This window comes from Falco naumanni, chromosome 3 (genome assembly GCF_017639655.2).
Source record: "Falco naumanni isolate bFalNau1 chromosome 3, bFalNau1.pat, whole genome shotgun sequence".
In the NCBI taxonomy this organism is placed as follows: domain Eukaryota; kingdom Metazoa; phylum Chordata; class Aves; order Falconiformes; family Falconidae; genus Falco; species Falco naumanni.
Window position 1 is genome coordinate 90,869,749 of NC_054056.1, and position 11,354 is coordinate 90,881,102.

The 11,354-nt window shown below is 43.0% G+C and overlaps 1 protein-coding gene across 2 annotated transcripts in view; it reads right to left on the reverse strand.

The window, feature by feature from the left end:
- CDH17 (cadherin 17) overlaps positions 1-10,071 on the reverse strand; it is a 29,826-nt gene extending 19,755 nt beyond the window's left edge. The window contains exons 1-6 of one of the 2 annotated variants that reach the window (XM_040588831.1): positions 9,995-10,071; positions 7,309-7,378; positions 4,451-4,549; positions 3,657-3,794; positions 1,389-1,527; positions 31-189 (exon numbers count right to left, since the gene is read on the reverse strand). In XM_040588831.1, coding sequence (XP_040444765.1) covers positions 31-189; positions 1,389-1,527; positions 3,657-3,794; positions 4,451-4,549; positions 7,309-7,353 — 580 coding nt within the window. In that variant the 5' untranslated portion in view covers positions 7,354-7,378; positions 9,995-10,071. Of the gene's footprint in view, positions 1-30; positions 190-1,388; positions 1,528-3,656; positions 3,795-4,450; positions 4,550-7,308; positions 7,609-9,994 lie in introns of those variants that run through there. The other variant, XM_040588830.1, reaches the window with a different exon arrangement.
- Positions 10,072-11,354: the final 1,283 nt, after the last annotated feature.

Below are 11,354 nucleotides of genomic sequence, written 5' to 3' on the forward strand. Positions count from 1 at the left end.
TTTTTGACAAACAACAATCTTTTTACATACCCATCTTACTTGGTGAGATTGCTCCAGTTACATTATTGATCTGGAAAAGCATTTCTGCATAAGGGTTGGGAAAATGATGGAGAATGCTGTATGTCAGCTGTGCATGGGGAGTTGTAGGATCATCTCGGTCAGTGGCGTGGACATACATGAAGGGCTTCCCTGTTCAGATTAGAGAAGAAACAGTAGTAAGACGAGACTGAAACCTCAACATATAGTCCATATGAGCAGAGCTCTCAAGGCAGGAAGGCAGCTTATGGGGAGCTGCTGTTGTTTCATAATGCATCTCTTATGGTTAAACCATGCTTGTGTGTGAAGGTAACATTGTCTGTGTACCATTCCACAGGTCCCTCCTCTACCAGCTCTGCTTAGTAGGATCACAACAGGTCTGAAGACCAGTTGATGAAGGTGACAGCTAAATCAGAGGGCTATACCACTCAAGAGTGCCTGCACCTGGAATGTAGCTCATTGGTATCTCTCTTTAAGACCACTTTGCCGTCCTTGTACAAATCAGTTCAACACAAAGCACCTTGAGAAAAATGCCCTACAGCTGTAACAGTTATAAGTAAAAGGACAATCATACACTGAAAAAAAAATATAAAGGAAATGCATGGTGACGTAAGTGAATTTTTGCCTTCTGATCACCAATGCAACATGCAAAATCTTTTTGACTTGCATGTAGTTGAAGAATACGGTAGAATATTGCAGAATGGTTTTCTGACCCCATGGAGCTTTATAAGCATATTCTTTAGCAAAAGTTTCTTCTTGAGTCCATAGTCACAGTGATAACAGCTGGCTCAGTCCTTTGTTTCATTTCCAAGATGTGGGTCTTGAACTGCTCTTTGATACTTTCCTGATTTCTGGACTGGATCATGGCAATCCATAATCTGAGGCTCCTAAACACTAAGGTTCAGCCCACGTTCTGAGAAGCATCAGTCAGAGTAAACACATACCCCATATCTACCTGGGCATTTTATTTCACTGATGTGCAAAGACTTACATAATCTTAGATTACTCTTTCTATATAGTTTTTAGTAACCTTTAAACTTTAAACTCCTAGCTCAGGGGTTTTTTTCAGTGCAATGGAGAGGGCAGCAGTATTTGCCTGTTAAGTGATACTTGCAAAGCAACACATACTATGAAAATTTTTGATTACACTTATCCCTTCACACCACATAGTGGTCACCTCTTTGCCTTTTCATTATATTATACATGCTTGCATCCTTATTTTGTGCAATCCTGCAGGAAGGAAAACTGATACATGTTTCAGCTTGCCGAGTAGAGCAGCCACTTCATCTTCTTGTTTAACTAATCTACTTAGACTCTGATTAACTATAATATTTAATTATTATGATGATTACCTGGACGAGAGTTCTGCCTCACTACTCCAGTGTACTTTATCTGGTCAAATTGTGGAGGGTTGTCATTGATATCCTCCACATATATTGTAACAGTGTATGGACCTTTCACTATGTTTCCCTTTTGATCCAGGCTTTCCACCTTGATTTGGAAAAAGAAGGAACAGCAAATAAATATTTTCACGTAGATAAATTAAAAGACATAAATGAACATCAGGATATAAAATTCTTACTGTAATGCAACTCTGGTGAGAGCCATCACTGGGTGGCTCCATGTACAAGTACAGATTTACCACAGTAGCTCACTGACAATAATTCGCCACAGTATATAATGCCAACAAAACAAAATAACCTACTCCTGCTTCTGATAACACTTTTCAGAGGGCAATTTCTTACTTCCAGTCGAAGCAGACTACTTGTATTTTTGCACAGCTTAGACTTCACGGCTTTCTTTAAATAGAAACAGATACTTTCTAAAGAACCAGGAGAAAACGCAACATGATATAGCAGATTCAAGTGTGCTATCGTAAATATCAAGCAGAAAAATAGGCTGATCTAAGTGTCTGTAAAGAAAACTTAATTCTTAGTTCTGATTACATTTTTGTTCCAAACAATTTGACTTCTTATCTCTCAGACTTCTTTGATTTTGAAGCACCAAGTATATGTTATATCTTGTCTTGGTTTCAACTGGGATAGAGTTAGTTTTCTTCTTAGTAGCTGGTGCAGTGCTGTGGTTTGCATTTTGTGAGAGCCATGCTGTTAACACACCGATGGTTTTAGTTGTTGCTGGGTAACGTTTATACCAAGTCAAGAACTTTTTTTAGTTTCTCAGGCCTTAGCAGAGAGAAGGCTGGAGGGACACAAGAAATTGGGAGAAGACAGAGCTAGAACAGATGACCTTAACTAGCCAAAGAGGAATTCCATACCATGGGGCATCATGCTCGGTATATAAACTGGGGTGGAGGCTGGCCAGGGACTGCCAGTCACTGCTAGGGACCGGCTGGGCATCAGTCAGCAGGTGGTCAGCAGTTGTATTTTGCATCACTTGGTGTTCTTTTCTCCCTTCCCTTTGGATTTCATTCCTCTCCCCTTCTCCCTCCTTTTCATTATAACTGTTATTTTTGTTTGTTTGGTTGGTTTGTATCATTTCAATTATTAAATTGTTCTTATCTCAACCCTTGATTTTTACATTCCTTTCTGATTCTTCTCCCCATCCCTCTGAGTGAGAGGGGAGTGAGTGAGCGGCTGTGTCGTACTTAGTTACTGGCTGGGGTTAAACCATGTCATTTCTGTCAGACTTTATTTTCTTTGCACATAATAGATCAAATCATGATTATTTATGCCTAACCAAGTATCATTTTTCAATTCTGTCATCACTTCTTCTTGTCTGTAAAGGATTCCTATGTTTAGGGTTAATAACATCTGAAGCTAGAAAATTATCCTCTCTAATTCCATTCCAAGGGTGCTTTAGAGCTGAGGACATGAAACCATTAAACCTGAGGTGCTAAACTTCAGAAAGACAGCCAAGGTTAGCTGAAACATCATCATGCACTTTGTCCGTTCCGATATTGATCCTCTCACAATCATCTCCTTTGCAGTGGCTAGTGCCTCAGAAAAAGACGATACTATTTTTCACACAGAATATAAGCACAAGGCTATATTGAGACCTAAAGCTAGCCTACACACTGTCCCACTCCCAACAGTGTTTACAATGAGATCCTTGTGAAAAGAGCATAACAGCAGGACAAGCACACAATGCTCTTTCCTCTAATAGCCTCTGACATCTGACAAACAGCTTTCTGCTGAGGTTAGATCCATGCCTCTGTGTCTAAATGTCATTTGCTCACACCATTTGTCACTAAATAGATTATAATCTTCCTAAAAAGATTACAACAGTTTATTTTCCCATTCCAGCCATGGAATTCATCCTATCAGTCTTCAGAGACAAGTGAATCTTATTCATGGAGCCAGATTTCTCTTCCAGTCAAGTGTGCTCCTCATATTAGGAGAATTAAAGGACTGGTATCAGCATCATTTTTGTTTTCTCAACATAACCAGCCTATGCTAAGGAGCATTTTCCTATGCAAAGTCTTTCAGAACTGTAAAATCATGCATCCTTCAACAAAGCTCTATATTAAAAAAGAAAAAGCTGTCTGTAAACATAGACAAAAGAAATAATTTTAAATTTCAACAGTTTTCCGTTAATCTCAAGTTTACAGAAAAGGGTCAATATGATTAACCCTCACTTGATGTTCTTCACTGGGTTTTTACCTGCAGCCTGTGCACTGGTCTGGTCTCCCAGTCCAGAGACCCATTGAGATACAGGATGCCTGTCCTTGGCACAATGTCAATGATTCCATCTGTTTCACCAGTCACTCTGAAACTCACAGCAGGCACCTCAGATGTGAACTAGAATAGGGAAAAATCAGAGGGAAAATCAACTTTTTTTCAGCATTTTCACCATAATCGAAATAACTTCATGCTTTTGTGTCTTCTAATATCTGTTGCCAACAGTGTGGTTGGCTAGGGGAATGCTATTCCAAGAGTCTGCTCAAACAAATCTGCTCTTTTCTGATCCTCAACAGAGGAGTTTTCACATTATTTCCTGAATGCTTCAGGAAATCCCAGCTGTGGTTTCTTTCCAAAGCAAATGTCTGCTTAGGACAGGGCTTTGTCTGAGCACGGGAGTGGAAAAAAATGACACACATCCTCCATTTGCCTGGGAGCTGGATCTGTCCTTCTGTGGTTATAGCTTTGGGAAGAAAACCTCAGAGCTGAAGGAAAATGATGACACAAGTTACATGGAAACCCATTCTCTAGGAATGCTGGTTTTATTAATCCCTGTCTTAGGATATCCTCTTAAAATGTGTTCGAGAGAAGGGGTTGTCTCCTGCTTTTTGCATGTCGACTCTTGAATTCCCAGATAGAGGAAGTCAAAGTTAATTCCAGATCCTCTCAGGGGACTGTTCTTCCCACCAGCACCGATGACAACACTGCCTGTTGAGGTCAGTGTGTGAAGCTATGGGCGTTTTGTCCAGAGTGGAGACCAAGAGACACTTTATTACCTGGTAGATGAAGCGCACTCCCCCTCCTTCTGGAACAGAGAAATTCATGTCCTTCAGAGGCCCAGTTACATGCAGGTCCCCCAAGTACTGGCACATAGCCTGTGTGAGAGAGAGAAAGGGATGGAGGAAAGCAGCTGAGGAACGTCTGCTGTCACCACACACGAACAGCAGCTCTCCGTCACTGAGCCTCTTGCAAGTTATTTTGCTGTAGTGTAATGGAGGACACTCTTGCTGGTTTGCACTGAATATATCTGGATTCTTTAGTGCACATTCATTTCTAAAAGCAATGTTATTTATTAATTAATTTGAAAACAAATATTTGGGCTCTGACCTTTTCTAACCACTACATAATTAAATGACATTTGATCTACCTTCAATAGCAAACAAAAGCAGCAAAGAGCTGAATGTAGACTGAGAACAAGGGGAAATTTATAAAAGCATTTTTGGATCACCTCTGTGTCCCCAGCAGAACCAGCCACATCCCATCCAGGAGCCGCACAGTCCTGTGGCCCCAAGTGTGTTGGGAGACCCAGTGCCACATCTGTAGATGGGGAGGAATTGGGGCTTCACCCCTTTTAATTTGCTCAGTAGATCCAAACCTTTTTTGTACAGAAAAAGGTGGACCTCCCCAGGTCCCCTATCCCACCACCCTCAGCTTCACAGCCATCTGGGCAAGCTGCTCCAGCCCTGTGTCTTCACAACAGTTGCATGTGAGCACAAACCAAAACCAAGACCTGCAAACATGTCCTGCTGATCTTTGGCTTCTACCTCATGGCAAAAATGCCATGCAAAACTGTCTTGGCCTCTGTTTTCTTCCTAGTGGCTGGTAATGCCTTCACATGTGGTTTTTTCTGGCAAAATCTTTATGAGTTTTATAACCACCTCCTCCTTACTGTCCAAAGACCTCTGGACACACTCTAGCCCTAATGTTTCAATACTGTTCTTGCTTTCAGGTAAAAAAAGCAAAGCAAAAATCAGCCTCCCAGAGCAGCTCTTGCACATAAGACAATTCAGCCTACGGTTCAGATAATCTACCTGTTTCTCCAAAGGGAAGACCAAGCTCCCCTGAATGCTTACTCTCCCTGTCCCCAAGGTCTTATCAGTGCTGAGGAGCTGCCTGCCAGAATTAGGATTTCACCTGGCTGCACAGGTGAAACTCCCTTTTTTCCAGAGGAAAAATTACTTCATTTTGCTTTACAGATTTGGAGTGCCATTGCCACTCAATTCATCACCCCGTGGATTCGGGCTCTGGGGGTACATGTTCTCTGCTGCATGACTTTTCCCCTGGATTTGGTCCTATTGCTGCTGGGACAGCTATTCGACCTCTCATAGAAAACACAGTCTACATATTACCAAGGGAAAACTTAATTCTGCCTATGACAACAACATTGCTAAGTTCAGTGCAATTTACCCTAAAGCACTGCTCTCTGTGTGTGTCACAAGTGGTGTTTGAATAACACCAGAATCTGCTTAATAATAGCCAGAGATGCTGCCCTCCTTGCCTGCAAGGTTTTGTGACTCTTTTTACAAAAAGGAAAACTAGAATATTGTGAGAAAAGGAGAAGGAAGGGGGCGGGGGGGGGATGCTAGCGAACACTAGTGGCAGTAGAAAAATATCAAAAAAAAGCCATGTAATAGGTACACATACAGGAAATAATACTTTATGGCCACCCTTTACGATTTTTGCTAAATGCTGACTGCTGGCCTTTGCCAGGGACAAGATAGCAGGACCCTGGATCTCACGTGCTACGGCTGTTCCCATGTTGCGCTGGTGGGCACAACCTGGCTCCTGGAGGTTTCTCCCAGGGCCATTTTGTGGAGGGGTTTTGCTTGGTCATGTTCTTCACCATGGAGGAACAAAGGGTGATGTTATAAAACGCAACAGGTTCAAAGTGCAGGCTGCAAAGCAAGTAAGAGATATCTCTTCCTGTCAATTAAAATTACTTTATGTGGGCCATAAAACATATGTCTACAGCATGAATCACTGCTCAGGGGTCTGAAGGGGAAATAGGCTTTTCGCCTTGGCCCATATCTGGTTGGCATCCCTTAAGAAGATGTCTATAATGCCTGTGGCGTGGCTTCTTTGGGGGTTGGCATTGCCACAGGCAGCAGCTTTTGAAATGGGAAGGAAAAAGGAGGTGTTCACCACTGCACATCAGTCCCACCCCTCAGGGTCTCCACATTCTGAGGCATTTTTTAACAGACTTGAATTTGATTCATTGTTCTTATCTCCTCTGTTAATTTCAATTGTAAAGTAGAAGCCACTACTGTAAGCCTCTACAAATATCCATAAAACTATTGAATTTAATAGATGAGGTATGTAAATAGCATAACTAATACATTTCAGTTCCAGAAAGTCCTCTGAAAAGGGTTTCACATAGATGGAATAATAAGGTTAAGTAATTAATAAGCATGGTTTAAATTATGTGCCATTATATGCCTTAAAATACATTTAATATGTCATCACATGTATGGATTATAATACAGAACACATGATACAGATGTCTTCACTGTTTGGTGATTTGTTGCAGTATTTTTAAAACTTTTCTAGCAGGAAATCCACCTATTGGAAAAAGTAGTATCTAAGGAGGAAGTACAAAAGGCAAAACAGGTAAATCGGTGACTTTTAGGCCTTTTTAAAGTCTTTTGCCCAATGAGTGACATGTCTTAACTTTTGGCCATGGGATTCACACAGGTGCTGGAGGCTGCACTCCCGCACCCAGCGTTGCAGCCGCTCTGCCAGCCCGTGCTGCCAGCCCGACCTGCGCACCGGGACGCCCCGTGGGTTAGAGCTCAGCGGCACACACGCAACCTTTGCTGTTTGCTCCCAGATAAACAAAGGAAAAGCTGTAACTCACCGAATGAATGACAAGCAGAAACTGAACTCCACACAGCTTCAACATACTGGAATACGCCTTGCTTCGGGTCCTGCAAAGAAGAGGCAACAGTCACTTTAATAGTCACTTTAACCCCATGGAGTTGGCCCAATCTTTTTGTGAATAGAGGCTGAAGTTAATCTTTCCCAAAGCTGTAGAGAGAGAGCAGCTGAGGAGTGAGCTCTGAAGGGCCAGGCACAGCTCTGCCCACGGGTGGTGAGACCGCTGGCATTGCTGGGCTCTCTGGGAAGGTCTGTCTCCAGTGGTGCAGGAGGTGCCACATGCTGCAGGAGCCTCAAACAGCTGTCAGAGGTTGAAACTGGACACAAAACTTCAAGCCATGCAACGTCACCGTTGCAATGACTAGGTCACCCAAGCCCAATTTTCATTTCTGCTTTACTGAAGGCAACAACACGTTCACAGGAAACACTAGAACCACAAGAACATGAAGGTCTTGCAGGGACCATCCTGAGAACTCTGTCTTCTGCTTACAAAAAACAACTGTTCAGTGCAGCTTGTGGAGGCAGAGGAAGCTGGAGGTGTCTGCACCCCTTAAAACAACATGGCTACTGGAAATGAAATTTCCAAGTCCAAGGAGCACTGCCTGCCTCAAATTTCAAAGAAATGCTGAGCACACACTGCCGTGACTTGTGTTTCATCCTCCTGGAAACTAGAAGGTTTCCTCAAAAATATAATCCTGCTTTCTCACTACTTCTAGATTTTAACAAAAATTATGAGGCTGGTTCTGGAGAGAGGTGAAGCTGGCGTACAGTGTTACTGTCTTCAGTGGTGCTCCACATTGAGTGGCTCACACCTACAGGTATCCATCAGCTACCCCAGTTCTGTCCCATGGAGGGTCCATGGAGAAGAAGACCATGTGGAGGCACAGCTCCCTTCAGAAGCCTTCCTGCTTGGGCTTCCCATCATACTCTTTTTTTCCCCACATCCTTTTCCTTCCTCAATGGCTGACCCAAAAGGGGACCTGTAAATACAGAGACGGCTGCCCGCCCTGCTGTTCTCCCCAGCACTCATTTTAGGATGTGCCACAGGACTTTATCTTGCAAATCCCATTCTGAGCAGGGTCTTCAGTGACACCTTTGGAAATTACTGGGCTCTTTCCTTGGGCTGGATCTAGGTGTGTGAGTACTGGAAGAGGATAAAATACACTCCTTTGAAACCAGGAGGGATCAGGAAAATCATTAGATTTGTCAGGAAACGAGGGCTGAAGGTGAAGCCCCCGCAGCTGCCTGGCAGTGATGCCTGCTGAGCGGGTCCCTCCCTGCCCTGCCCGCAGCTGGAGGAGCTGGGCTGGCACAGGTGGGACAGGGGCGTAGAGAAGACACTTTGAACCTCCTGGGAGGACACTTTGAACCAAGACCATTGCTGATATTTGAGTTAGTCAACAGAAGCCCTTTCAGTTCCTCCATCTGTCCAACAGCCTCTCTGCTCCCCTCCCCTGGTCTCTTCTGAATACCTTGGCCAGTTTCAGATGCACTTCGTAGCAGGGTGGGAACTTCAAAAAACTAATTCCTTATTTATTTGGGGGGGGGGGGGGGGGGGGGGCACCAAGTGGAACAGAGGACCCAGAGGCGCACCCTCCCCAAAGGCAGAGACACCAGGGAGCTAAAATTCCTGGGGGAAGCTAGAAAGAGATGAGGAAAAAGGGTATGGGGAGGTCTGGGGTTACCACAGTCTATGTTCAGGGAATAGAGAAGGAACAAGACTTACTATGGCAAGGAGAAAGTTTAAGGAAGGGACACATCCAGCCTTAGTGTAGGGGACAGAAAATGCACTCCTTCATGTGGCTGCCCAACTGCACTGTGTCTCAGCCAGGTTTCTCTGTTCAGATCCAACTATGAAATGCAGCAGTAGAACTAGAGCCATGCCACAGGTTATGGGTTCGCATGATAAGTGTCTTTGCTGTTCCCTTCTGTTTGAATATAAACATCACTCCCTAATGCCATGCCATCTGCGGTGCCTGTGGCGAGGCCAGGATGAGTGGCTTGATCAGCCCTCGAACGTTCATTTTTGGCTGGAAGCTGTTAGCAAGTCTCATGAAGCATCACACTGCCAAGGACCTAAGCCGCAAAATACACACTCCTCTGTCACTCAGAATAGAGTTTCAGTATATATAAATTCATACAAAAGTTTTCAATAATAGGCAGTTTCAGGATTAGAATAGGATCAGGCTAACTAAAAGCAGCCTGGGATCTGGCAGGGAACTGGAGCCATATTTTCCCCTTCATTTCGTAGCTTCATCTCAGTGCTATATCCCTAATAATTCCTTATGGCTTCCCCGCCTGAACAGAAATCTCTAAGATAATCATCATATAAATATCCCAGCAACTTTCAATGACAAACATTTGGAGAACAAAGAATATTCCTGGAGGTTAAAGATCAGTAACAATCACAAGTATTTGGTTCCGTGAAAAAAAAAAAATTTTGATTTTCTTTAAATGATTGATTTCAGATGTTCAAATCCAGTAAAGAGAAAACAGAGCAAATTGATCCAAATCAAATACAAACCAGACTAAGCCTTAGCACAGCAGTCATACATTTTACAAGGACAGCTGAGTTCCTAACGCTGCCTGAAAAGCCTTCATTCAGCAAAACCCTTGCTTCAGCTTTTAAAATCCTTCTGTGAAACAACAGTTAGATCATCCCTTACCTGTAACATGAAAAGCTTATTTTGCTCTAAAAATGCTTCTCTCCTTCATCTGGGGGAATCACCTTTGCACAGATCGGTGGTGCCTGCCTGTGCTTCTCCACACGGTTTATGGTTCCTCAGACTCGCCCGAGTCCCAGCTCAAACATTAACAGCATGGAGAATTATTGATTCCTAATGACTAGGTGTGGTGTGAAATGGCTGCCATGTGAGGAAAGCAATGTAGCTCCAAGATAACTTACAGCCTTCAATATTTTTATGTCCCTTTGGATTTTCTTTCTGAATTCAGCTTTTTTCAGTGGGGCTGTGAGAAATGAACATGCGAGGCATGGGTTGGAGCCATGGGGGGAAGGTTATCGTTCCTTTGGGAGAGGAGGTGGAAAGGAGAAGGCATGGGCCTCAGGTGGAGATCACGTTTGCTGCTTGCCTAGTTGCAGGGATAACTCACATTCGGAAGACAAGAACTTGGACATAAAGGTGGCTTCTTTTCACAGAAGACCTGCGGATGGGGAGGACTCAGCCTAGTTATGAGAATAAATTGTCATTCATCGACTCAGAAGATTCAAATTCTGTCTGAGCTCTGCAACAAATTTACTTTGAGTAACTTCGGGCATTTTACTCTATTTGCCCTTTTCCAGATACTCGTCACGTAATGGATGTAATCGTTCCTTTCCCTCGTGTGTCATCTTTCACGTCTGTTTAAGTTTTCAGCCCTTCCAGGGAACCAGTCCCTGCTGGTCTCTGCATTATAGCACCTGTTGCAAGGGGAACTGAAATCAACGGGGCTGTAAAGAACTGTGGTAAAATAAATTATAAATAAAACATATTTGCAAACCCCCAGAGCTTTTAAAAAAATAATAATCCTTAAAATTTTATGCTTTCTGCTAACTCACTTTTTAATATCAAGCTTATTTCAGAAGTTTTAAAAAGGCTGATTTTATTCCCTCATGAAATGTTACTTTTCATCCAGGTTCTAACTCCTGCTTTCAATTTCCTCAGTATGTGAGGTTGCTCTTGAACACTGTTAAATTATTTGTGCAGCACATTAAATATTTTCTGAATTATACATCCAAAGAAAGCAGCATTTGGAAATCGATAACAACTGGAAGGCACACCATTCTGGGAAAGGTAAGCTTTCTGTTTGTGCTTCAGATCACACTTTTCCCTCAAAATTAGTGTTTGTTTTCGCAGGAAAAACCCTCTAGACTGTGCTTTCAGCATGCTTTCAAACACAACTGTTCTCCATTTGTACATGCACTCAGAATGATTCAGACTTTCTCAAAGCTGTCTGCTAGCGCTGAGTTATCTTTAGAGCACAAAACAAACCCAACAATTTCCATTAATGCCTTAGAACTCATTTTTA